A 27,492-nucleotide genomic window follows, 5' to 3' on the forward strand; every position below is an offset into this window, starting at 1 on the left:
TCATCGCCTTAGATCTGGGCAGCCATGTGTTTGTGGGGCCTCTGCTCCGGAGGCTCCGTAGGGGGCTAATGGTAAAGGCAGACTCGTTAACTACTACTGTGAGCACCGGCTAGGCCTTTTAAGAAGTCACAGGACCGCCCTTCGTGGAAGGCGCGGTGGAGACGCCCTGACTTCTCTGGGACTTTCCTCATATGGTCGCCACCTTTGATTAGATAGGCAGGTACCGTTACTAGTGACCTCCTCAAGATGGTGGCCCAGCCAGGCCTCTGCATCACTTCCGGCCTCACTGACGTATAAAAGGAACAGAATTTCCGGTTTCGCTCTTTTCCGGCGGTGAAGATCTCCACGCGCTAAGATGCCTGTGAGTTGCCGTGTTCTGCCTGCCCCCGATGGTTTTCAGGCTGCGGAGGGTCCCCGGTTTCAGCCCTTCCTTTTCAGGACCTTAGCTTCGGGGGCAGCAGCGGGTCCCCGCCCGTGCTTGGAGGAGGAGACGGGCTCTGACATGGCGGCGGCTGCCTTTCTCCTCCCTCCCGGTGATCTCTAACTTGTCCCTCTCCGCCCCTCACAGCTCGCGAAAGACCTCTTGCACCCCTCTCCCGAGGAGGAGAAGCGGAAACACAAGAAGAAGCGCCTGGTGCAGAGTCCCAACTCGTATTTCATGGACGTAAAGTGTCCGGGTGAGTTCACGTGCAGGCTCCCTCCCCTGTCCCCCGCGGGTCACTCCCGGCCTCGGCCTCCCCCTCCCCCAGCGTGTGTAGCTTTGTGGTGGCTCCGTGGGGGTGCAGAAGCTAACCAGCCCGGAGAACCGCACCCCAGCCTGGAGGTTTAGGGGGGAGGGGGGGATTGGTCGCGGAAGGATAATTGGATCTTTAAAGGGCTTCGCCCAGAAGTGGGATCCGCCTGATAGTTTCGGAGAGGGCTGGTTGGCAGCACTGGGGCTGCGGGTTCTAGACCTTTTCTGCTTTCTTAATTGGCGTTTTGTTGGCAGGACTGAGGTGTGGCTTGTGCCTGCCTTAAAACTCGCCAAACTTAATTTTAAGGGCCTTGCCGGGCGGGGCGGGGCCTTGAGTAGCCTGCGTGCTTTTAAAAAATGTACGTCCACTTGTGGCAGAGTCTCAAGTCCCGAATTGTGCTTTGCAGGATGCTATAAAATCACCACTGTCTTCAGCCACGCACAAACAGTGGTTCTCTGTGTCGGATGCTCCACTGTCCTCTGTCAGCCTACTGGAGGAAAGGCAAGACTTACAGAAGGTCAGCACTGACTCCACTTGCTGGGGGGGTTTCTGAAGTAGCTGGATTTTGAGGAATTTGGGGATAGTGAACTAAATAACTGATAACTACAAAACTTCCTGAAGTGTTAAAAATAGAAGTATTCGCTGTGGCTTTTGTGAGAACCTTAAGGTGTCTAATGAAAGGGAAGGAAGAAACTTCAATGAGTGGGGAGGTTAGGCCAAAGCTGGAAAAAGAGGTTGAGTTGGTTTAAAAAGATGGAAAAAGAGGCTTACTGTTTAGCCTGTTTTTTTTTTTGGGGGGGGTGCCCTCATTTGGCAGACTAGATAGAGGTTTGTCATTTTCTAATCCAGTTCATTTTAACTCCTGAACTCAGGAAGATGAGTCTTTTTGATGTCAGGCCCAGTACTTCATCTATTTTGCCCCCCACTGGTGTAGCTGCCCCTGAAAAGACTTGTGGGTGAAATATCTTTTTGCTTAGGGTAAACTAAGATAACAACAGTCTACTGTTTCTCTCCCAGGATGCTCCTTCAGACGGAAGCAGCACTAATGACTGATTCAAGATGAATGAGAAATTGTAAAAAAAAAAATAAAACAATTTTGATAGCAGTTTTGTTCACTGTCTTGCTTTTTAATGTTGTGAGGATGGACCTATCAAAAATGTTAAGGAGCAGCTAGGTGGTGCAGTGGATAGAGCACCAGTCTTGAAACCAGGAGGATCTCAGTTCAAATTTGATCTTACACACTTAACGCTTCCTGGCTGTGTGACCCTGGGCAAGTCACTTAACCACAATTGTCTGGGAGGGGGGGAAGTAAATGTTAAGTTTTAAAAGGCAGTGGCATCCTTTCCCATTTGTGCACTAGATCTCATGTCTTTATTACTAGAATAATTAAATATATTATGCAAATCTTTTTAACATTGTCTTACTAGATTCATAAAGCTATCTATAAAATAGAAATGGAAGTAGATTTGAGGGGAGCAGGAGATTAAGCCAACAGGAGAAAGCATTAATAGCAGTTTTGATCTCTTTATTTGGAGTTTTTACTATTGCCTCTGGATGAGAGCCAGGCAGGTGATGCTTGGGCTAAGTTGTAATGCTCCCAACTCTAAATGTAACCAGGCCTTTTCCAGATGTAAATTAATGTCTCACACTCCATAACCAGTACTGCAGCCTGCTTGGGGCAAGTGGAGGTGGTGGATTCCCAAATGGAGAATTTGAACAAGGATAAGAATAACCTAGAAAGAGAAAAGATGACAACTGAAGGGCATGATTTTTGAAGAAGTTAGTTATCCTAGAAACTATTTTTACCTGACTGTGCTCCTGGAGTTGGAACATACACAACTGGAACTGTCTGTACCCTGCTGAGGAAGGCATTGTATGCTGGAAGAATTAAAAAGAAGTGAGTAAATTTTAGTAAATTCATTTTTAATACACATGACTCATGTTGGGAAAAACCATGGGAGATTTAAAAAAAAACCCAGCATGTATTGATTTACATTCAACCTCCTAAGTTCTAGAGTCAATAGATTTTAAATGATAGTTGGGTACTGGGAGAAGAGATGGCAGCCTGTGATTTTAGGCAAACAATCTTAAATTAGAAGGACATTTTAATGGGTTTTGATGTTAACATATAAATAAGGGTTTTTAGTTTTATTTCCGATTTTCACTGATGGGGATTCTTTAATGTGCTCTACTTTAGGTAACCAAAAATGCTTAATACATTAAATTTTTGGTCTAAAAAGTATAATCTGGGATTTCCCAATTATGCCTTGATCCACCCAAGATGAATGAAAAAACATTTATGAAATATACTTGCTATGTGCCAGGGAGCTTCAAAGAGGCACTTGTATCGTATTGCTTATTACCTTGGGGAAGTGAGAGGAGAAAAAAATTTGGAACACAAGGTTTTGCAAAAACGAAATGCTGAAAACTATCTTTGGATGTATTTGGAAAAGGACTTAAAAATTAAAAAAAAAAACCAATCTGTCATCAAAAATGTTTATTGTCAGACCCTGTGCTGACATAGGGATGCAAAGAAAAGCAAAGAACTCCCTGGCTTCCAGGGGCTCAAAGTAAAGTAGTTTAGCCCCGAATCTGGAAGACCTGAATCTGTCTTCTGGACTCAAAAGGTACTCACTGCTATTCTGCCTCTGTTTCTGTATGTCGTAGGTACTTTAGAAAATTCTTGAACATACTCTTAGGAAGTTGCTTCAGTACATAGGTCTAAAGCAGATAATCTTAATTCCAGTTTTTGAGTATGACAAAGCTATTAATTCCACAAAAGATCCACTCTCAATAAACAGGGACAAGACTATATGTGGGTAGTAGAGGAAAGCAAAAATCTTCCAGTTCCATGTCCCCCAGAATACAGCCAGTGCTTTATGTGAGGTATTTGACCCTAAGCTAATTGAACTAAACATGTTCTAGGAAACAGCATTATCTCTGCCCTCCTCTCCACCAGTCAGGGATATATCTCTCTTCCATAAACTTGATATAATTTTCTTTTCAAGGCAATTGGGGTTAAGTGACTTACCCCAGGGTCATACACCTAGTACACGATAAGTATCTGAGGCTGGATTTAAACAGGTCCTCCTGATTTCAGGGCCCATGCTCTATCCATGTACAATCTAGCTGCCCCCAAATTTGACTATTTTCAAATAATCTGAATGAGGAATAAAACAGTAAGGTTTAATTCATTGATTTAACTCACCTAGGAAGATGACAGCTGTTGATGCAAGAACAGCAAACATGGTAAAGAGAAGCATTTGATAAGACTCAATCAGCTGCTGTACAACACCTGAATCTTCACATTGATCTAAATGTTTTGAAGGAATAAATATCAGATTTTTAAAAATGAAACCTGTTACCTAGTAAATGGTGTTTGTGTTTAAGGTGTACAAAAACATTGTTGAACTTAAGCTTTGCTTTCACTAGTTTCAGATCTGGTTTGAAAACCAAATAAGTGAAAAGAGTGGATCTCCCTCAGCACATTAATGCACAGTAACTTCTGTAAGTTAACCTAATTGATCCATTCTAAAAGACAAATGTCCATTCCTTAGTAACTAGGGTAAGGTGGCATGAGAATGTGTGTGAGTACAATTCTAGAAACATTGAATCTGACGTGGGAAACACTATTAGATATTTAGGGGAATACAAAAATAAGTAAAATGGACTCTGACTTCCCTGGTTATTTGCCCTCCCTGTCCCTTTTTTTTTTTTTCTATCTGAACCTATTCCTGACTAATGAGGCCAACTCAACTAGGTTAATTCCCTGTCCTTGGAAAGCTGGGCTTTGGTTCTGGCTATAGAACCATCTCAATCAGACTCCTGAGGTGAATACTATAAGGGAAAGAGAAAGCTTCTTCTGGGTGCTTTGTTGTTCAGTCGTTTCAGTTGTGGGATCTTTGTAACCCAATTTGGGTTTTTTTGGGGGGTTTTTTGGTTTGGTTTTGTTTGGCAAAGATATTGAGGTCCTTTGCCATTTCTTTCTGCTCATTTTAAAGATGAGGAATTGGAAACAAACAGGATTAAGGGACTTGTGTGAGGGTCACACAACTACTAAGTGTTGAAGGCCAAACTGAACTCAGGTTTTACTGATTTTAGGCCCAGCACTCCATTTTACCTTAAAATAAATAACATATAAAAAGACATAAGGATTTATGTCAGGCAAGTAAGTAGGATAACAAAATGAATCTGGGTGGGGCTAGAGGAGGCAGCCAATAAAATTATAAGTGAAGGAAGGCTACCTGGATATCATGAGCCTTATTGCTTATATGGGGTTTGAAGGCAGGGTGATGTTTCATGAAGTGCTGGGTTATCACTGTGGCCTCTGGACAGCTTTCCTTTTATTTGAAGTGGCAATAACCTGTTCCCACCTGCAGTGGGATTGCTTTTGCTGAATGATACGGAAATTTTGGCCTCAGCTGCTTTAAAAAGAGGAGTTTCATGAAGAGTGTGGGAAATTACCACCCATGCTGGACTTCTCTATCACTGCCCTCACTGGCACAGCCTCTCTCTGGCCTGTCAGCACACAGGAGATGTTGATGAAGACTAGGGCTGCCATCTGCTGGAGTGATGTAAAGTTGACAACCTGAACTGGGTAGATGGCCAAACCCGGAATGAGGGATGATCTCTTATGGGGAGACACGACCAGGACTGGGGAGCTTGGGAAGACCTAGAAGAGAAAAATAAAGTAGCTCTTGTTTGAAGGGGAAATATCTCATGTTCCAATCTTCTTCACACCCCAGCAGTGCAGGGAGGAGGATCCTAAGGAGTCCCAGGAGCCAGCTCTGGCTCAATAACAGACTAAAAACTGTTTTCTAGCATGTAAAAAGGGAACACTTATTCTGAATTTGTTCTTAGTTGTTCACTGTACTGAGGAGAGTAACAAATCACATTTGTAGTATGAAAAATACTTTTACACCAAGTCTGGGAGGAATGAGGTATTAACCCAGTTTTACATGAAAGGAAACTGAGGCACAGAATATAGGTGACTTAGCAATGGTCAGAAAACTAGAAACTAGTGATGTTAAAATCCTGGTCACTAACCCTCCTTGCCTCTGGATTGAACACTTGATGAATACAGAATGAACATGAGTTTTTTTCCCCCCCAACAGAATTCGAGCTGGACAAAAGGCCTTCAATTTCCCATGAATAGGACTTAGCCAGATAAAAAGAATAAGAGTTTTGAAAAGCTTTGACTCCTGATACCTCACACTCCAAAATGAAACAAAATCCCCTCACCCAAACCCCAAAAGGATGAAGTACAAAGATGAAGTCCAGCACTACTTATAAAACACCAGGATTAAGCTATGGAAAGAACTATAGAAATAAGCTAATAAAGGCAACAAACAAGATTACCTTATAAAGGTGGAGTTCTTAACCTGAGGTCCATGGACCCTTTGGGTTTCATTTCAGAGGGTCTGTTAACTTGGGTGGGAAAAAATGATATCTTTATTTTGATTAACTTTTAGCATTTCCTTCAGTTATGAATGTAGGTTACAAACCATTACTCTAATCAGAGGCTTCATGAAGCTGACAAAAGGATCTATTTCAAAAAGAAAGAATTCCTGTTCTAGAGACATCCTATCATTAAAATTTAACTTTTCTTAGGGAACTAATGCAATTTTATAGGCATAAGAATTATTCCCAATTGATAAAAAGCCAAATGACTATGAAAATACAGTTTTCAGAGGAAGAAATCCAAGCTATTAATTATAAAAATTATCTAAATCGCTAAAAATTAGAGAAAGGCAAATTAAAACAATGTTGAGGTTTCACTTTATACCCTTTAAATATCAAAACTGTCAAAAAAAGAAAATGACAAATGTTCTAGAGGAGCCATGAAATGTCTGATCACTCTGGAAAGCAACTTGGAAGCGACTTGGATCCAGTGCTACTATTTACTATAGGTATACCCCAAAGAGATCAAAGAAAGGAGGATCCACTTGTACAAAAAACATTTATAGTGGTCCTTTTTTGAGATGGCAGATTTACAAACGGAGGGGAGGGGTACCCATCAACTGGGGAGTAACTGAACAAATTATGATGTATGTGATTATGGTATATGGAATGTGATAAAATACTTATGTGCCACGGAAAATGGAAGGGGATAGCATTCCAAATAAACTAGCAAAGAATTACAAGAACTGATATAGAATTAAATGAGTAGAACTAAGAGGACAATTTATTTAACATTATAATAAAGATAAATGACTTTTAAAGTCTTAAGGACTTATCAATACAACAATCAACCATAATATGTTACCACTATGCTATTCATTCACGAGTGAATATAGTTCAATGTGGAAATTTTTTTGCTTGACTATATATGTCTATAACGGGGTTTTGTTTTGTTTTATTTTCTTTCTTTCTTTCTTTTTTTCCTGAGGCTGGGGTTAAGTGACTTGCCCAGGGTCACACAGCTAGGAAGTATTAAGTATCCGAGACCAGATTTGAACTCGGGTCCACCTAGCTGCCCCCTTGTTTTGTTTTCTGAAGAGAGAGGCAGGGGAAGTCAAGGAGATAGGAAAAAGAAGGTTGACCTTCATTTGAAAAAAATAATTAAAAATTTTAGCAATTAGAGAATGACTTGATTCTTATAAATTTGACTAGGTTCTATACATATGAGAAATAAGGCCTTTATAAGAGATACTTGCTATAAAAGTTATTTCTCAGATTTTTGCTTTCCTTCTAATCTTGATTACATGTGCTTTGCTTCTGTAAAACCTTTTAAATTTAATATAATCAATCCCATTCTTTCCATTATAGTTAGCTGATGGGAATCAATGTGTAACAAAGGATAGTGGAAGTGATATAAAAGGAGTAAGGACATGCTGGGGAATGTAAAAGAGAAGAAGTGGAAGAAGTGGGGTGGGGTATTAGACTAAGCATGGTATCTGAATATTTTATAGAAGGAACTTTATATGTACTACTGATACAAATAGGTTACCTAATCTACTTTTCTCTCCTTTTGTAAAATGGGAAGAATAATTCCTGTCTTCATTTATGTGGTGAAAGATTGAAGAAGGAAGACCCAGTCTATCGCAATGTTTGCAAGATTGAAAAGAAACACATTTTTTTTTTTTAATTAAACAATTTTAAATGGCTCCAAAGTGCTGATTGTAATAGATTGTTGAGGCTTGTGATTATTAGAAGTATCATGTGATATTGCTCAGAGAATGAAAGCTAAAGAATATTTAATGCAGTGTTTGAAATGAATTTCAAAAATCTTAGCAAAAATTCTGGTAAATTCTAAGCTTTGTGTACCAGTAATGAACCAGCAATGGAAAAACTCTCTAAAGTCCATCTCATTCATGCCTTCCTTTGCCTTCAGGTATTATTCTGGCTAAAAAACTATAGGATGATACAAGGCTAACCCACTCAAAGACCCTCCTCTAAGGAGGAACAGACAATTTCTCTTCAGTAAATACAAGGAAGGGAACTCTTTCTGTTTAACCTTAACTACTCTAATTCAGTTTTGTCCCGATCTCTCTGAAGATGAAGAGATGAAGAACAATCAGTTCACTACTGTTTTCAGCTTAAGAACCTTAATTTCCTCAGGTTTCTCATATCTGAGAAGAAATGTATTTTTTAGCATTTCTTTCCAACCCTTTAAAAACATCTACATGTCTATAGTAGACTATGTGGACAGCTATATACTATGGAGGATAGAATAGTGGTCTGGAGGCAGGGAGACCCAACTTCTCAAGTTCAAATCTGTTCATTTACTTACTAGCTGTGTGACCCTGAGCAAATCATTCAACCTTGTTTACCTCAGTTTCCTCATCTGTAAAATGAGTTAGAGAAAAAAATGGCTAATTGCTTTAGTATCTCTACCAAGCAAACCCCAAATAGGGTCATAAAGTCACACATGAGTGAAAACCACAAAACAATATAGTTGAGACTTCCCATTTTTACTTCCTTATATCCTTAAGTTGCAGATCCTAGAACAAGATGCAGGATTCCAAAACAGAAAGTTGTGATTTTCACGAATCCCTTTTGCCATCTGCACTAAGAATATAGGCCTTATTTTTTAAACTTATATTTCCTTCTTTTCAGCTCATCCTAAAACGTACCTCCAGTTTCTCTAACACTCTGTCCACTCCCAGAACCCTTATCTCTCCGATCTCTTGTTTGCTGCTAAGAATCAGTTCTGTCTGGTTGATGTAAAATGCAGGGATGAAGGGAATGAGGATCCTTTGCATGCCACTCTTGCTACGCTCGCTGATGAGTGTGGCCCACCCATAGACAGAAGTGTCAGCCACACTCAGGGCCTGAAGAAGCTCCTCAGACTGGGGCCGGACCGTGATTAGGCAGACATAAACCCCTACAGAGAGAGGGAAACACTTAGAAGGAAGATCCAGCAGCTTATAGTGTAGGGAAAAGAGGGGTAACTGGAGGGAATGAAAACTAAATCAGTGTTGAGCACCTATTTCCTAGGCCAGACACAGAATACAGACATATGAAAAGAAACACATCAACAAGTACAGACTAATACAAATTGAGAATGTTGGGGGCTAATGGAGGAGAAAACTCAGGTACTAAAGTGGCTTATTTAAGGAAGGTAATCAACTTGAAAGGGATTTTAACGTACTATTTTTTCTCTCTAGCTCATCTTACTAACTTCTGTCCATTGACAGAACTATCACACTTGAGTGAGGCAGGTTCCAAACTTAAGTAATTTTGACTCATTACTTTGCCCCGATATTCAATTATGAAGTACTATCCCTGTTTTTTTCCAAAGTGGTGTATTTCATAATTCAACAGTGGTATATTTCTTGACTTATTGATTCCTTTCATTACTATAGATTACTATCCACCAACACCTGATCTTGTGAGATTTTTTTCCCCCATATTCTAGGAAATACCATCCCTGTATTACTCCCACTATCTGCCTTTTTTTGCTCTTGCTTACCAGCTACTAAATAGAGGTTAGAGGAAGTGAACAAACTGCTGAATCTACTGAAAATTTATGTAATCTAATTTCAACTGGGCTTTTACAGCCATATCACCAGTATCCATTCCAAATTTTCATCAGATCCTTGAGCCCTTCAATTTGCCAAGGCCACCTCTTTTGCACACACCTTTGATCTTATATCTTCCCATTTTCATTAGCAGATTGCTCCCAGTGTCACTCTTTTATTTTTTTTCCAAACTCTTATTTTTCAGTAGCAAATCTCCCAAGCCTCCCCTATCTTTAAGAAAGAAATCCTCAATATCTTTGTTTCTATTGTTTTCTATTTTTCCATTTCTCTTTCAGCAGAACTTTTTAAAAGGCTTTAAAAAAAAAAAAAGGCTCTGCTTCATTTCGCTTCTAAACCTTGCAATCTGGCCTCCTACCCCATTCAATGTACAGTTTTTTCACTGCCCTTTGGGTTGCCTGAAATTTTTATTCAAAATGAGATTCTGATGGTTTGGGATTCATAGCTATATACAGAATAATGACAATATTGATACTTTAATTTTTTATTTTCCAAAAATCTCTTCCTCCTATCCAATTCCAGATTGAGTACATTATCCATCTGTAACACCTTTTCAAGAAAAACCTACAGGTGAATTAATTTAATTGGTTTGTCAGTCTAAATCTGAGCAACATTTTTTAATTTGAAAGACACCAACAGAATTTTTTTTCTTTAAAAAAAAAAGTTTACTTTCTGATATTCAACTCTCCCTTTTTCCCTGTCACTAAACTCCTTCTTATAACAAAAAACAAAACAAAACAAACAAAAAAAAAAAAACAGTTGGGGCAGCTAGATGATACAGTGAATACAGCTCTAGCCCTCGAGTCAGGAGAATCTGAGTTCAAATCTGGCCTCAGTGTGATCCTAGGCAAGTTACTTAATCCCAATTGCCTCTCAAAAAAGAAAAAAGGAAAAATAATTAAGCTAAATCAAACGCATGGTAGCATACATATACAATATTCATTTCTCCTTATTCCCTGTTGCTGGGCAGCTGGGTGGTGCACAGCAAATAATTTATTGCACATTTAGTATGTACCAGGCACTGTGTAGTAATTGATGGGGTTACAAATATTGTGTAAACATTCTGAGAGGAGAAAGACAACATACAGTGGGATCCAGGGAAAAATACTTTGGCCCAGAAAGTTACACAGATGGTGCATGAGATCACGAGACTGACAGCCTCGGATTGTGTGCCAGGGAAAAAGGCACTTTTGATTTTAATGTTTCTAGAACTGTGGATACAGTGTGGTTAGCCTATAGAGTGATATCACCTACAGAGCTGAATAGTGTGAAAGACATATTCCAAATGTGAAGTAGGATGAGTCAAATTGAGATTTCCATCATTTTAAGAATCTATTTTCATTCCCCTTAAGCAATATGAATTGGGGAGGGGGCAACTGCACTGCCCACAAGCCTGGAAGAGCAGTGGGAAGGGGAACAGTCTAAGTAAGAACTTGGAGAGCAACATTTGGTGAGGAATGGGGGATATTGTATCTGTTGAAAAAGCCTGAACATATGCAATAAATATTCTGATAAATATTCTGGCGACCTGTGGGGTTAGCAGTACTTGGTTATCAGAATGCATAGTGTATGTTCTCAGTGACAATGGTTACATGAATTGTACCAGATTGCCCAAGCCCTTCCATAGGTACTTTAGCAAAAATCTGAGATTTACATCAGACAGAATAGTGATCAAGAAATACAGTAAATAACTTCTACTCCACAAATGCACGGAAAGTCAGAAGGGGCTTTTAGCAAAGCTAGGGTCAACTCAGGTAAACAAACCAGTAGCCTTACACTACGACCAGAGGTGGATCAGAAATAGGAATAGCCAGTAAGTCTCTGTGTCTAGAGGTAGCAAGTGGAAATTCCTTCCCTGTCCCTATTAGAAAGCTCCAGTTGGATGGATGAAGAGCAAAGTGAAGAAAAAGATCTACCAATAACCTCCCAAAATAAAACCCAAAGGGAAAAATTCCAGGAATATGACAGCAAAAATCTGGGTCAAATCTACATCAAAGAAAAAAAATATTGTAAATATCCAGAAAAGAACAATTCAAGTACCAAGAAACTAGTTAGGATCACACAAAACCTCACAGTTTCTATTATCAATGCAAGAGGAAATCAAGGAATATAATATTCGAAAAGGCAAAAGATAGAAACTTAAAATCAAGAATAATTTACCTATAAAGCTGAGTAATAATCTTACTAGGGAAAAATAGGTCTTAAATGTAACGGGGAACTTTTATGTATTTCTGATGAAAAGATCAGAATTGAGCAAGAACTTTAAAATGCAAACATAAGTCAAAAGAAACCTAGAAAGATCAATTTACTGGAGCAAGGGGCTGCATGATGATGTGATGCTAACTTTCTCTTAAGGAAGAAGAAACAAGTATCTCTAGAATCTCACTGTCTTCAAAGGATTACTAATGAAATTAAATAAGAAAAGCACAGCATGAAAAGATGACTGATGTGGTACTATAGGATTAGAGAGGGGAAAGAGGATGAAGGGAGGCAAAAAGGAATTCACTAATCTATAGAAAAGGTAGAAGAGGATAAAACATGCTCTTTCCTTTCTTTTTTCTTTTCTTTCTTTTTTTTTTTTTTAAGTTTTTATTTTCAAAACACATGCACAGGTAATTTTCAACATTTACTACTGGAAAAGTTCTAAATTTTTTTTTTTCTTCTTCCCTTCATCCTGCTCCCTCTCCTAGATAGCAAGCAATTCAATATATATTAAACATTTAAAATTCCTCCATATGTATTTCCATAATTATCATGCTGCACAAGAAAAATAAGATCAAAAAGGGGAAAATGAGAAAGAAAACAAAATCATGCTTTTTCTTATAACTGGGGTATATGAGCAGAATACACAAACATAGAAGAAGGAATAGAGGAATGAATATTAGAAAAACCTCAGTTTTATTTGAAATGAACAAAGAAGAGTTGACCATACCCTCTCCTTTCGCTGTACCTTATTATAGACAGACTCTCTCAGAAAATTGACAGGTTCCTTTCAAGCCCAGCTCATCCCAGGCCTTTTCTGATTTTCCAGATGCTAGGATCTCTCCACCAGATGCCTACCCATATATGTATTATTTCTCCGATAAAACTGAAGGAGCTTGAGGGCAGGGATTGTTTCATTTTTGCCTTTGTTTCCCCAGTATTTAGCACAGAACCTGAGGTACTTAAAATGCTTTTTGATTGATCCTTTAAAATTCCAATTTAAGTACTATTTCCTTCAAGAAAACTTCCCTGGATTCCCTCAGACCTCATTTATTATTTTGTCCTTCTCTGATTAATTTATTATAGTTATTGTAGTTATTTTAAACTCAAGTGAGTTTCTTATTTGAGTTTTGGATTTTTGCTCAGAAGCCAGCAAAATACTTTTGCCCACAGTTACTATTTAATAAATATTTGTTGCAATATTTATTTGTTGAATCTTTTTTTGAAATGTTTGTTAAAGGGGCAGCTAGGTGGCGCAGTGGATAGAGCACCAGCCTTGAATTCAGGAGGACCCGAGTTCAAATCTGATCTCAGACACTTAACACTTCCTAGCTGTGTGACCCTGGGCAAGTCACTTAACCCCAGCCTCAGGGGGGGGGGGGGGGAAAGAAATGTTTGTTAAAACAATGAAAAATTAGATTTGATAAATAAAATAATTTATAGGCCTATCTGGACAAAAAAAAAAATCAATATCCAATGGACAAATAATCAAAGGATACAAAACTCTCCTAATTCCTGAAGTTAAGTCTCTGTTATTGCAAGATCATATTAGTTTTTCTGGCTCCCACATCACACTCCTGATCTATACTGAGTTTGTAATCCATGACTCTCCATCTCCTGATTCTACCTTTACTCAGGCTTGCAAACCTTTCCTTTCTGATCTCTGCCTCCTGGCTTTTCTGGGTTCCTTTGTTTGCTTAAATCTCATCTTATGCAGAGTTTTCCTGGTTGCCCTAATTGCTATTGCCTTGCTTCAGAAATTACTTTCTATTTATACTATATCTTGAAACTATATAAGTGCTTGCACATTGTCTCTCCCATTAGAATGTGAGTTCATTAAGGACAAAGATCCTATTGCCTTTCTTTGCATCCCCAGGAGTTAGCACAGTGTTTGGTATATGTTAACTGTTTAGGAATGTTTATACTGACATTTATGACTGACTCAGATCTTTATCACAAAAAAAACTTTTAACTATCCTTGTTCCATCTTGAACACAGGAATCAACTTTTATTCTTATTAAATTTATTTTATTGGATTCAATTCAATGATCTGTTATGTCAAAATGGGAAGTTCCCTGAAGCCTTAGCTGTCATTCCCAGCTGACATATCTAAACCTTTATCCAAGTCATCAAAAACAGTTAAACAAAACAGGACCAAGAATGGATCCTTGTGACATTTCACTTCCAAGGTAAGACTGAACATTAACTATTTGAATCTAATCATTCAATCAGTTCCTGAATCTATCCAATTGTACTCCAACATCTCTCCATTTTCCCCATTAGAATAGCATGAGATAATGTAACAAAATATTTTGCTAAAAACCTAGTCAAATGGGATCTGCAGTATGCCTTGATCTAGCAGCCTGAAAATGGAAAATAGGTTAATCTAGAATGTCTTGTTCTGGATAAAGCCATAATGTTTCTTTGGGATCATCATTGTCTTTTCTAAATGTTTGATTAGTTGTTTTCTCGATGATCTGTTCTAGAATTTCCTAGCAATTGAAATTGTCTGCAAGACAAGAGTTTTAGACTCTATTTTGTTCTCTCTTCTGAAGAGGGAGGGGACATTTGGTCTTCTAGAGTCCTGAAGTATTTCTATTGTTTTACATGATCTAATATCACTAATACTGATTTAGCATTCACATCTGCCAGTTGTTTCTTTTTTTTCTGTGACTAAAGTCAGAGTTAATCTGAGCCAGGTGATTCAAACTCATAAATAGTAGCTTAATACAAAAAGAAGCAAAATAAATAAGCTACTCTATTGTGACTTATCTATCATTCCACCTCAAACAACAAGTTTCCCCCCCCTTTTTCCCCCTAAAGATTTTTTTTTTTGTTTTTCTTCATCAGCTTGAGGTGCTTATGAATCAGTACTCAACATTATTTTTATAAGAGAATGTCTTGCTTTCACATTACTATTCTCTTACTGTTAGCCTCCTGTCTTTCTTTGTCAATTAAAAGATTTCTTTTTGGGACTTCATAATTTCATTCTTTTAGAGTTTCCCTCTCACCTGGGTTTATTTCCTCTGTAGAATTTTAGTTCAAAGAAACTATCTTTTTTCTCTGAATCCTTTGAAATCTACAATCCTAAAATTTAAGGTCCACTTCAGGTTATTCCTGGATTTCCTCTTCTCCTCTAGCACAAACTCTAAGAGGGGTGGTTATTTCCTCTCTAAGGTTTGCATTGTTTCCATTCTTCTTACTGAGAATCAGATATAGCACAGAATTTTCCCTTGTTGACTGCTCCATCTTTTGAAGGATAAAATTATGATTCAGGACAATCAAGAAGTTGCTAGCTTTTGGAAGAAAGAGAGCTCCAACAGATATCAGGAATAATGAAGTCTCCACCACTACCAGATCAGCTCTCCATTGCAAGATCTCAAGATCCTTATTTTTATTTCTTCTTTTTGTCTAGATGATCTGTAATATGCTATGATAAAATTGCTTCTGTTTCTTTCTCTACTGATGTTGACACAAATATTATATATCAAGTTTTTAATTGATAATGTTGCTCAATTACCCTTATCCTATTTCTATTTCTTTTGGACAAGGTATACCCTCTCCCAGAGCCATATATGGTCATGGGTTTCTTCCCACTTAGTCTCAGTGACATCTCTTAGGTCAAACTGGGCTCCTTGCATTGAGATCTCTGGCTCAGAGATGTTGCTTATTGTTTAAACTTTGATAATCTATATATGGATATTTGAAGCCATAGGTTTCATTATGCAGGATACTTTCTTGAGTTTTGTTTCTTATGAAATTCTGGATGTTCTAACTGCTAATCTTTCTTTTTCTTAAAAAAACCCTATATATTATATAGTGTCATATATAATATATGTATATATTATATATTGTCATATATAATATATATACTATATATTGTCATATATAATATATGTATATATTATATATAAAATATATGTTATATATATTATTTATTTAAAACATTCTTTTCTTTTAAAATTTTGAGTTCCAAATTCTCTCTTCCTGCCCCCACTTCCATACCCACTGGGAAGGCAAGCAATATATCAATTCTACATGTGAAAGCATGCAAAGCTTATTGCCATATTAGCCAGATTTTCAATATTAATTTTCCAAGAAAAATAAAGAGAAAATTATATTTTAATTGGTACTCAGCAGTTCTCTTTATTTTTACTATTGTTTCTTTATCTTACCTACTCTATAGTATCTAGCTTGGTGAAAGTATAAAGGAATTTTTTTTCCAAAAGCCATTTAAAAATTTTGAAAGTCCTTTCAATGAGACTGAAAAATTTGAAGTAATATATTCTTATCAGCTTTTGTTGCCTTCCATTCCTGCCCAGGAACTAGTTTGGTACTCCTGTATTTTAAGACATGTTAAGAAATGCAAATTTCATTCTCAGACATCATCTTCACATCATCAATGTGATTTTTTTCCCCTCTTCCAGTTCCTCAAGCACTTACTAGCTATATCACTCATTTTGGCACTTAATCATATATTGCTTTTCAATGGTATTATGGGTATCATCATATATGTCCATATATCTTTATATGTATGTGTGTACACATATATGAGGTATGTACTATAGCACCTATTTTGTGCCAGGGGCATTGTGCTGGTGAGGCAGGGTCACACAGCATGCATCTGAGGCTGGATTTGAGGATTTCCTGATTCTAGGTATAGCCCTATATTCATTTTGCCATCCAGCTATCTTTAATTTCTGTGTTTCTCCTTCAATGGTTATGTATGCTTAGCAAACACTTGTTGAAATGAATTCATTTTTGAAGAAAATGAGTGCTATGGATTAATGGAAAGGAACAAAAACAGACCATCCCATTGAGAAGTGCAGCATGTACAAAGGCAAGGACATTAAAACCAGTAATTGTTTTTGAAGGTTAGTGGGACAGAAGTGGCAATAAGCACAAAGACCTTGGAAGCTAGACTTCATAGTTTAAATATGAATAATGTGTATTAAGGTTCCAAAGTAGGCTCTTGATGAAAATATTAATTGAATGTTATGCTAACTGCTATATCTCAGATCATACTGGGGAACACTGTAGTTTCTATTCAATGAGGAAAGAATAAGTATATGAAGAACTGAACAGAAGAGAAATTTACTATAACTGGCAAAGCTTACCTTTATCAATGCTAAAATTTGAATGAACATGGAAAACTTTGCTGGCTGGAATGTCTAGCATTGTATTACTAAACTGTACATGACAGAGCATGAGGGTCTCAGGAAGCAGCACTTTTGTGATGGCAAAGGCCTGAGTTGAGGTACAGGAACCTAATAAGCAAAAAAAGATGAATAAACTTACAATTCTATTTTTTTTTTTTTTGAGGCTGGGGTTAAGTGACTTGCCCAAGGTCACACAGCTAGGAAGTGTTAAGTGCCTGAGACCAGATTTGAACTCGGGTCCTCCTGAATTCAAGGCAGGTGCTCTATCCACTGTGCCACCTAGCTGCCCCCAATCCTATTTTTAATAGGAAAAATAGATATGAATCATATTCCTTTAGTTTTCAATCACTGAAATAAACATAGCCAAGGAAAGATGACAAAATATAATTTTCCAAACGTCATCTATTTTGCTTCTTGCCTTCAGAGAGATTACAACTAATCAAAATACACAATTGGATGCCAATCTTGATGGAGAAAGTTTTCATAGCTTTCTTCTTTTACCTATTTTGATGACAAAAAAAAATTCTAACTTGTTTATTCAGCTGTTTACTCACCCTAGGTAAAGGGGAGGAAACAAAAGAATAAAAAGATTTTGGGTTATCTGTTCAAAGGGGAGAACTAGAATGAGATGGGAACGAGTAGGGCACTCACCCAAACCCAGGGACACCTTCCTGACCTTTGAGGTTGACACCATTCCTGCCCGCAGTGATGAAGAGTCTGAACACAGTTGAATTAGGGGTATTGGTGAGGTAGGTCCGGGGATCATAGCTGAGAGTTAATCTTGAAGAAACATTAATAACCACCTGTCGCAAACCAAAGTAGAAGTCAGGGATTTCATAAATTTCTATTGCAATACAGACAGAATGACATGTGAAAGAAGTACTCAGACTCGGGACAGGCATGGATTTGAATTTTGCCTGGATAGTTAGTTATTAGCAGCGATGTGAGCATCTGTAAATCATGTAACACCTCTGAGCCTCAGTTTCCACATCTGAAAAATGAGAATAATGACAAGTAATACCTATACTTTAAGGTCGTTATGAGGATCAAATAAGATAATGTATATAAAGTAAATTTTTGTAATCTTTTAATTATCATATCATTATCAGTCACATCATGGGCTGTGGCTGTAGCTCTGAACTGGCCCAGTAATTCTTGAAAGCAATTTGGAAGTATTCTGCTAAAATCACTAAATACTTTGACCCAAATATATCACTACTAGGATAACACCCCAAAAACATTAAAGAAAGAGGAAGAAACCCTTATGTTTAAAAATATTTGAAGCAGTTCTATGTGTAATAAATAGCAAAGGACTAAAAACTAAAGGGGTGTCTATTTCTTGAGGAATGGCTAAACAAATAATGAATGTAGTGGAATATTATTGTGACATAAGAAATGACAGATGGTTTCAGAGAATTAGGAAACACTATGTGAACTGATTCATAGTTAAGCAACCAACCCTTAAATTTATTCAACAATAATGCTATAAAGATAAACAACTTGTAAAGATTTGAGAACTTTTATCAATTCAAGAACTAACTACAATTCCAGAAAATTAATGGTGAAGCATTTTACCTCCCTCTTAAGAAAGATGATAGAGTCAAGATGCAGAATAAGACACACATTTTTGGACACAAACAATATGGGATCTAATTTTCTTGAGTAACTAAGATGACAAGGGGAGGTAGCATTAGGATGGTGAAAAAAAAAAAAGGAAGGTGGAAGGAAAGAAAAGCAAGTCAATGAGAATTTCTTTTTTTAATGCAGAAAAGAGATCAGAAGGAAGGCCAGGAAGAAGTACAATTAATGCAGCTTTTAAAACTACAGATTGAATTTATTATATCCCTAAAATAAAGAGAAGGAAACTATACATAATAGAGATCTGTGGTTTCATGTACAATCCTTTTTTTTATTCCACTATGTATATAAACATGCTTGTTTTATTGGATGTTTAAGTTCAGAATAAAAATTAGTATAAAAAGTCAATTAGATTTAGTATTTTCCTTAACCTTAAGAAAAAACTCATTTCCTTTATGTACAAATTATCTTTATGAGAACAAAAAAAATGGCCACCACACAGTCTGTTCACCTTTGCCAAGAGAACACAACATTCTTTCTAGAAACAAGTCTTGCTCATGTTGTTTATTCTGTCTGGAGGATTTTCCCCCACCCACCATTCCAACTTGGCAAAATTCTCTCCGTCCTTCAAATTCTAATTTAAATGCTACTTTCTTCATCTTACCTGTAACAAAATATCTCTCTTCTCTAAACCTCAATAATACTTTATGATTTTCTCATATCACATTTTGCCTTATATTCTCATTCTGTGAGTTATTTATCTTGTTCTACCTCCCACTCCCTCAACCCACTGGACTTTAAGCTCCTTGTGAGTAAAAACTGTATCTTGTTCTTTTTTGCATTACATTCCTCAGTCTAGTATTATCTTATACTATGGGCATTCAGATATTTTTCTAATGAATGAAAGAACTGAATGCATGATAATGATAATAATGTCAATAATCACTTAACTTACATGGCAGTTTTGTACAAGAAGCCTAAAATGCTTCCTTTTTCTTACTTCCAAGGACATTATATGACCTTCTAATAGTAATAATAACCCCTCAGATTTCTATGGCATTTTTTTTTCTTTTTTTTGCTGAGGCAATTGGGGTTAAGTGTTATCCAAGATCACACAGCTAGGAAGCGTTAAGTATCTGAGGCCAGATTTGAACTCAAGTCCTCTTGATTTCAGGGCTGATGCTCTACCCACTGCACCAATTAGCTGCCCCAGATTTATAAAGCATTACAAAGCTTATACAATGCTTTCCTCATAACAACAGACATCAGGAATATCTGGGAATTGGACGAGAGGACCTGTAAGGTCTCTTCAAGCTCCTAGGATTCTATCTGATGATACACTATATAGATAAACTAGGGCCCAGGGAAATTAACCCACATGCCCAAGCATATCAAACTCACCAGTGACAAGAGGACTATATAAGGATTCCTTGATTCTTTTTAATTTTTTTTTTTTTTTTTTTTTTTACTGGCTGTCAATGCTGCCTACAAAATGAAGAACTAAACCACTGGCCTGAGCATAAAAGCTAAAAAGGACTCAATTTAATCAGTAAGAATACTAGTAACAATAATTGTAAGCTAACAAATGTCTAATTGTTATAATAAAAATGGTCAGCTCATATTTCTACTGTATCTCAAAGGTCAGATTCTTAATCATGGCTATTGAATGTTCCTATAAATAAAGATTGCTGGCTTTAAGTATCTTCTCTTTTAAAATTTCTCTTTCTTTGTTTCATTCCATTTTCCTAACCAGGGATCTCAATTCTGGCCACTATGCTAATTCTGTGGTTTAAAGTTTCTGTAGAGTATTATTTTCTCTGGAACAAAGGGTTCTTAGATAATATCAACTGGGTTTATTTTGGATAGGATGGTATCAATGGGACATATTACTTTGGTGCGGCTATTCCCAGGCTTGGCTTTTGTCTCGTCACTGGACTCCAAGACATCACCTTCATGATGTCATTGCTTCTCTTTGAGAGCAAAGGATGAACAGGAACAATTATTTTGTTACATGGTGATAATAATTTTGGTCTCTTAATCCCTGGTATTTAAAGATTTACCTCTCGATAGGTCTTCACTACTCCTGGAATGTCATAAAAGATTGTTGCTGTTCCTGGACTTCTAGCCACTACTGCCCCAGAAATGGCATCTGTTTGCAGAATATTGTCAGCTGAAATCATCCATATACCAGGTTCACCTAGCAAACATAGTCAAAAAGAGAATGCTCTTTAGGTTTAACTCTGGATATACCTCTAAGAGAAAACAATTTCGGTCACCTTGATCCTAGTATACAGGAGGTTCCAGATTCAGACAACTCTCAGGCACAGAACATATCTCCCTTCTCAAAAGACACTCTACTTTGTTGAAAGCCTCCTTCTTGTGATTAGATTATCTACCTCTTTTTCCCCAATAAAACAAGACCTGGGCCTTTAGGATAAGAAGGCAGACTAATGAGCTGAAGAATGCTCTTTCCCTCTTCTTTCCTCCCCAAACCAAAGGATAAGAAAGGGTATTTATATGCATTCTAGCGAAAACTCTCTGGTTACACGTTTTTAGACACTATCAAGAGCTAACATATTTTAAGTTTTTGCATTTAACTATTTGGAAAACTGGAAAAAAGGGGACTGGCAGAAAATCTGGCTTGCATATTCTACCTTAAATCTCTACAAGTTGAAGGAATATGGAAGACTGCTTTAGATGACATAAACTGGTGTGAGGCCACTTGGTTTACCCATTCAGGGTAGTGGGAGTGAGTGTGAACATAAGGGAAACTCAAGGCTGTGCACAAGTGAGGATTAAAGAGGCCTTTTGTCCACTAACAACAGAAACTGACTTCTAGATTCTATGATTGTCTTCTTACAGAAGCATCTTAATCATAGTCTCTCTGATTGAGAAGCAGATTTGTAACCACGGGTTCTAAGCAGTTGTCATGGGCTTCAGCTCTCAAGAGGGCCCCGAGATTTGATCTGGATCCAATAGAGCTCTCTTTGCACTAGATGTCAGAAATGGAAATGGAGTGAGTCTTTGCTAAGCCAAGTTCATTATCACACTACTTTTCTCAAATGGTTATATGGACACACAGAATTCTCACAGGCAGCTGCCAGGTCAAAACTGCATCCCTTTCCAGTTTTTTTTGAAAGCCTTCAAAGAGACACTCTCCTCCCATCCAGGGTCTGATGTTGGATTTGATGAGAGCTGAGCAAGGTCAGATAGACTCTTCTGTTGGCATGAACAACGCTTTGTTGTGATTTTATCTAACTCAGTGATACTTTTTAGCTTGGAAACTCTTTGCTGAACCTAAGTAATCTGCCCCCAGTAGTACCCAAACCTTATCAAAATGAAGACTGATTGAAGTTGAGCCTTCATTTTTATTCCATAACATACAATACATGCAAAGCCAAGTTTTCAAAATAGAATCATAAGAGTTCCTGGCCTATAGAATGTATTCTCTGCTATACATTCTTAGTTACTACTCTTCTCAGAATATGCTCATTGCCTGGGACTTTTAGCTACTACTGCTATGAACATGCAGGGCACGTTAGAAATGACAGATAAGTACATTTGCTTAATGTAGTTAGTCAATGACAAAAACAGTGACTGCAGCTTATAGTGAAATTCAATACAGGGTTATGTACAGTCATTCCTTCACTCAATCACTAAACATTTATTAAACACCCATTATGTGCTAGCTCATTATGTGCCTGGCAATGACTATTTAATGCCATAGGCTGAGTATCTATAAAAAGAAATGAGAAGTACCAGTTGACAGGAAATTCCCAAACATATAGAAAAGGGCTATTTTGCGTATGCCCACTTACTCTCCAAGTTCCATCCTCAGAAATACTAGGACTTTTAGTTCTAGAAGACAAACAAAGTACCTTGCATGTAAGGGGAGCTTAATATATGCTTGCTGGATGTATTAGATAGGTAAAAGCCTTTGGAGTGAGGCCACTTTCGAATTCTCAGGATATGGGAAGAAGATACAAACCATCCTGGTTGACAAGGTAAGTACTGAAGCAGATGACATCTCCAACAAAAGTAAGTCTGGTGTCTGGCTCGATAGCATGCTCCACTGTGACAGGGATATAATCAGCCATGCCGGGATGTCTCTGGTCCCAGAGCCCAACAAGTGTTACTCCCCGGTTAACAGCCTGTGCCATGTAAGTATAATTCTTATTTCCTGGTCCAATTAGCAACAAATCGTCTCTGAAAGTAGACACAGAAGGTAGGGACAAGCACTTATTAAGGGCCTGCTGTGGGTCTTGTGCTAAGGGCTTTATAAATATATCATTTGATTCTCACAATAGTGGGAAGCAGGTGCTATTTATATCTCCCATCTTAGAGCTAAGGAGGCTGAAGGAAGGCACCTAGGTGATCTGTGTCTGAGATCAGAGATGAACTCAGCTTTTCCTGCCTCTAGGCTCAAGGTTCTATCAACAGCACAAGCTGGGAAGAAGTCTTTTAAAATGGATAAACAGAATCCTGAAAGCAGAATGGCATCCATGGCATTTAATAGCTCTGAGTTTCAGAGGTAATTTTGACATCTTAGGGTATAAACAAGTAGATGTTAAGAAACAGATAAATTTTCTTTATACAATATCCAGCATTGCAGTACTCCTAAGAAATCAATAAAGGGCTTTTTGATGAAGACACTATGGAATTTACTAAGTAAAAATTTAAAAAGGAAATCTGAACATAGGGTCCCCCTGGGACCTGGCAAACCACCTAATTCTCTCAATTTTCTACTTAAAATACCATGATAAAACCCTTGTCTTTTCAGTCCTGTTTCTAGCTTCCCATAAGAGTTCAGGTGAGTCCCAGAAGCAAGAAGTCAGCTGGGTTGCTATATAACATGGAACAAACTTATGAGAATCTGATCATAAGAATTCCCTACCTGGAAAGGGAATATGCAAAAATGTTTGTGGCAGCCCTTTTTATAATGGCAAGAAATTGGAAACTGAGTGGATTCTCATTAGTTGGAGAATGGCTAAATAATTTATGGTATATGAACGTTATGGAATATTATTGTTCTGTAAGAAATGATCAACAGAATGATTTCACAGGCCTGGAGAGACTTGCATGAACCAGGAGATCATTATACACGGCAACATCAATTCTGATGGATGCGGTTCTCTTCAATAATGAGATGATTCAGACAAGTTCCAATGGTTTTGTCATCAAAAGAGCCATCTCCCCCCAGAGAGAGGACTGTGGGAATTGAGTGTGGTTCACAACATAGCATCCTCACTCTTTTTGTTGTTTGCTTGCATTTTATTTTCTTCATCCTTTTCTTTTCTGGATTGATTTGATTTTTCTTGTACAGCAAGATAATTGTATAAATATGTATGCATATGTTGGATTTAGCATATATTTCTACCATGTTAAACATATATTGGACTACTTGCCATCTAGGGAAGGGGGACGGGACAGCGTGGCGGGGGGAAACTGGAACACAAGGTTTTGCAAGGGCTCATGTTGCAGTATTATCAATAAGTTTTGGAAAAGAAAAAAAAAAAAAAAAGAATTCCCTACCTGTTCAGGGCCAAGTAGAGTTGTGTGTTGTGTGTATGGAATTTCTCCCCAATGCTATCATAGAACTGGACAGTGAAGGTGAGAGACATGCCCAGTGGAAATGCGGACAAGATCCTTCCTGGAGCAGTGTAGAGTTTGGGGTGGGTACTCATCCGCAAGTATGTCACTGGTGCTACCTGTGCAAGAGCAGCAGGGAACAGAAGGGAGAAGGGAAAGCATATGTTATCAAAACAGAGACACATAAAGAAGAGGGAATAGTATTGCTCTTCCAAGGAAAATACAATTACTTTTCATTCTAAATGGGAAAGGAGCAAGGTTAGCTGAAGCATCAATACCTTACATATGGAGACAATAAACACTGGTTCCAAGTAAGAAAAAAGTTTGTAACAATTAGAACTGTATAACAACAGCTTGGGAATAAAGGCTGATGCTCTCTGAGAGCTCTGGAGGAATATTTGGGTTGTTTATATTTTTGTATCCTCCATATTACAAGGCTTTTCACAGTAAATAGTGAATGAGAGTACATCAAGCTATTTTCTGAACTGTGTAGTAAGTAGGACTGGATGATCTTCCAGATCTAAATTCTGTTATTCTAATGATAAAAGTGTATTTTAAGCAGTTGCTTCATTTTTTTCAGTTCAATTAAAATATTTATTAAGTGCTTATTGTATGCTAGATATTGTGTGCCATAATGGAACTATAGAGACAAAAAAAAAGTCAAAAGGATGTTTCTCACTAAAGTTATTCATAATGAAACTAATGGATCTTGTGATATGTTAGCTTGCTAAGGCACTTCATAACTACCTTCATCTCTCAACATTCCTTGCTACTTGTCAATTGATAAATTGTCTAACAAGATACCAATTCTGGCAGATACCAAAGTCAAATGGATCAGTCAGAACTGTTTAACTAAGCTCTTTAAGGAAGACACTGAATACTAAGAAAGCTCACAGTCCTAAAAAAAAATATGATAAGCTACTATGTAGCATTTTAACAAATGTTCCTGAACACACCTGGACTCCAGTTATAGCTGTCTGATTGACTCCAAAAGGTTCCAGGGAAGTGACTTCTAATACAGCAGTACCTGCGATAGCACCAGCTTTCAGGAGCCCTTGACCATCTTCCTCGATGACAGATGAATTGGGGAAACACCTGAGAACCCTGGAACTTACAAAGGCAGCTCCTTCTCTAGAGTGGAAGCAGATTAAATAGTGGCCTTCAGTTAGGTTCTGTTTGATTAATGCAAAATCAGAAAAGTTTTTTTTTAGGATTATTTTTAAGGTTGCACACCTAGAAGGTTATCCCATTTCCATGATGTCTGGTGGCCCAGCCTTACACTGTGCTAAAGTTTTCAATATTCCTTTATGAAGTATATTTAATAAGTTGTACCCAGCGATTGTCTGTCTTAGAGTCAAATATCGTGCAGAAAGTATTTAAAGTAAAATTCACCAGGTTGTGCTCTGCCCACTTCTCATCTACCTGTTAGTATGCAGTTTGAGCTGAGAATTCATAGACATCAGAATTTGCTCTGCTGGGCATTCTGGACAGAAAAGCTGGAGCTTTTCAAATACCTGTGATAAGAAAGCATTTTTTTTTAAAAAAGTGAAAATTCCAGACTGAAATATATTCAGCACAATGGTATCTATTCATGTAGATATGGAAAACCTTTTAATCCAAGATAGGTATCAGGAAGAGTATCTCAATGTTCTCAAATAGTTTCTCATGGTAATAATGACAGTTACAAAGTGATTCATCTTCTCTTTTCCTTTCACATAAGTGGGAACTCTGGCAAATCCTTTAAAATCTCTTAGTCTCAGTTTCTTCATCTATATTATCTAGGATAATGAGAATACCTGCCTCATAGGGTCATTATGAATGTCAAATGAGAGCACATCTAACAAAGATATAAGGTTTATGCAAAATGTAAAGTGACATAGAAAGCTAGCAAGCTGTCATTATTTTTACTGCTTTGTTGGTTCCACTGTAGCAAATGGATTGCCCATCTGTTTTCCTCACTTAACATCACATTACTGGATCCCTTTCTTTTCCAGTCATACATACCCTTGTGTTATGGGCCAGAACTTGAAACAAGGTGCTGAGTCACTGGAATTGATAGAGACAAAACTTATGTACTTAGTTGCCACCTTTAGAGTTCACACCTTTACGAGAGTTCTCATACATTAGTTTATACCTTTAGAGAGCATATATAAGCTAGGAGCCTCAACTAGGATTGACTTCTGGAGATTCACAGCCAGGATTCAGTCGAGGAGTCGAGGAGATTCACAAGTCAGAGGACAGAAGCCTAAAAACCCACTCTTAGAGGCAGAGTCAGATTCATTCCAGTTTCCACCTTTGTGCTAGCTGGAAGCTAAAGCTGGCAGAGGCAAAGGACTAGAGGCAAGATTGGAAAGGCCTCCAGAAAACTAGCTGAGCCCCAAGAGAAGGAGATAAGATATTGGAAGAGACAGTAAAGGATTTGGACTTTAATCCCTGGCTGCATTTAAGGTGATTATTGAACTGAACTGAAACAGAAGCCCCCAAAGAAACCTGCTCCCAGAGAACTTTATATTTTAGAGAAGAACATTACACCCTTGAGGTCTCAAATAATTTTTCATATTCAGCTGCTGCTGTTGACTCACACTCACTATGCCTCTCCCCATTGCTATTTGGGTCATTTGTAATTTTGATTCTTTTGATAACATAATACTGTATGATTTACAGTCATAGACTATCACTATTAGGATAAGAAATATATGATTTTGCCGCAAAAAGCAACTTGGAATCACTTAAAGTGTTGCACAACTTTCCCAATATGATGCAATCTGTTCTTTTATCTCCTATTTAGTTCTAGGACCAGCTCACTGTCCACCTTTGAGGGTTGTGCCACCCCCAACCTCCTTCTTCTTCCCTCTGTTCTTTCCCCTCAATTCCTCTCCTCCTTCCATTTCTTTCTCCTCTTTCTCTTCTCATTATCTCTCCCCCTTCTTCTTTCTTCCTCACTGTCTCTTTTCCTCCCACTTTCTGACAATCCAACTATGTGCTCTAATATGAATAACCATTTTTCATATTTTTCCCTAGTAATAATGGCTAGGTTGATGATCTCATTGGAGGAGATTTCTGCTGTATTCTATAGACTAATGTGTGTGAATATATTGTGTATACACACACACACATATTTGTGATACCTACTCGACAGACATCAAAATGGACAATGCCTTGAGCAAGATTTAACTTTGACAGTCTTGGGAAATGTGCAAAGTATTTTTAAAGACTCCAAGCTTCTTTCTAAAATTAAGGCCCATTCCA

At 37.7% G+C, this 27,492-nt stretch overlaps 2 protein-coding genes across 7 annotated transcripts in view; one reads left to right on the forward strand and one right to left on the reverse strand.

The window, feature by feature from the left end:
• The first annotated feature begins 201 nt into the window (after positions 1–201).
• RPS27 (ribosomal protein S27) lies at positions 202–1,839 on the forward strand. Its single transcript, XM_074265223.1, has 4 exons — positions 202–361; positions 569–677; positions 1,141–1,251; positions 1,752–1,839. Exons 1-4 carry the CDS (start codon positions 356–358, stop codon positions 1,778–1,780), a joined length of 255 nt encoding a protein of 84 aa, XP_074121324.1. The 5' UTR covers positions 202–355; the 3' UTR covers positions 1,781–1,839.
• A 405-nt stretch (positions 1,840–2,244) lies between these two features.
• Positions 2,245–27,492, reverse strand: part of NUP210L (nucleoporin 210 like) — a 147,543-nt gene continuing 122,295 nt past the window's right edge. Inside the window, exons 29-40 of one of the 6 annotated variants that reach the window (XR_012481658.1) lie at positions 25,666–25,757; positions 25,200–25,374; positions 24,187–24,362; positions 22,643–22,860; positions 20,715–20,851; positions 17,728–17,879; positions 17,035–17,184; positions 8,810–9,060; positions 5,199–5,406; positions 3,943–4,047; positions 2,541–2,612; positions 2,245–2,467 (exon numbers count right to left, since the gene is read on the reverse strand). Coding sequence is in view for 4 of the 6 variants with exons in the window: in XM_074265195.1 (XP_074121296.1) it covers positions 2,338–2,489; positions 2,541–2,612; positions 3,943–4,047; positions 5,199–5,406; positions 8,810–9,060; positions 17,035–17,184; positions 17,753–17,879; positions 20,715–20,851; positions 22,643–22,860; positions 24,187–24,362; positions 25,200–25,374; positions 25,666–25,757 (1,863 nt within the window). In the remaining 2 variants the exon portion in view is untranslated. Of the gene's footprint in view, positions 2,490–2,540; positions 2,613–3,942; positions 4,048–5,198; positions 5,407–8,809; positions 9,061–17,034; positions 17,185–17,727; positions 17,880–20,714; positions 20,852–22,642; positions 22,861–24,186; positions 24,363–25,199; positions 25,375–25,665; positions 25,758–27,492 lie in introns of those variants that run through there. The other 5 variants (XM_074265196.1, XM_074265195.1, XM_074265197.1 and 2 more) reach the window with 5 other exon arrangements.

Source organism: Sminthopsis crassicaudata, chromosome 4 (assembly GCF_048593235.1).
Source record: "Sminthopsis crassicaudata isolate SCR6 chromosome 4, ASM4859323v1, whole genome shotgun sequence".
Classification (NCBI taxonomy): domain Eukaryota; kingdom Metazoa; phylum Chordata; class Mammalia; order Dasyuromorphia; family Dasyuridae; genus Sminthopsis; species Sminthopsis crassicaudata.

Bases quoted from the DNA above. Each gene is read 5' to 3' on its own strand.
- RPS27 (XM_074265223.1), top strand. The intron at 678-1,140 runs GTGAGTTCACGT...TGTGCTTTGCAG, and splicing joins CATGGACGTAAAGTGTCCGG to GATGCTATAAAATCACCACT. The intron at 1,252-1,751 runs GTCAGCACTGAC...TTTCTCTCCCAG, and splicing joins AAAGGCAAGACTTACAGAAG to GATGCTCCTTCAGACGGAAG.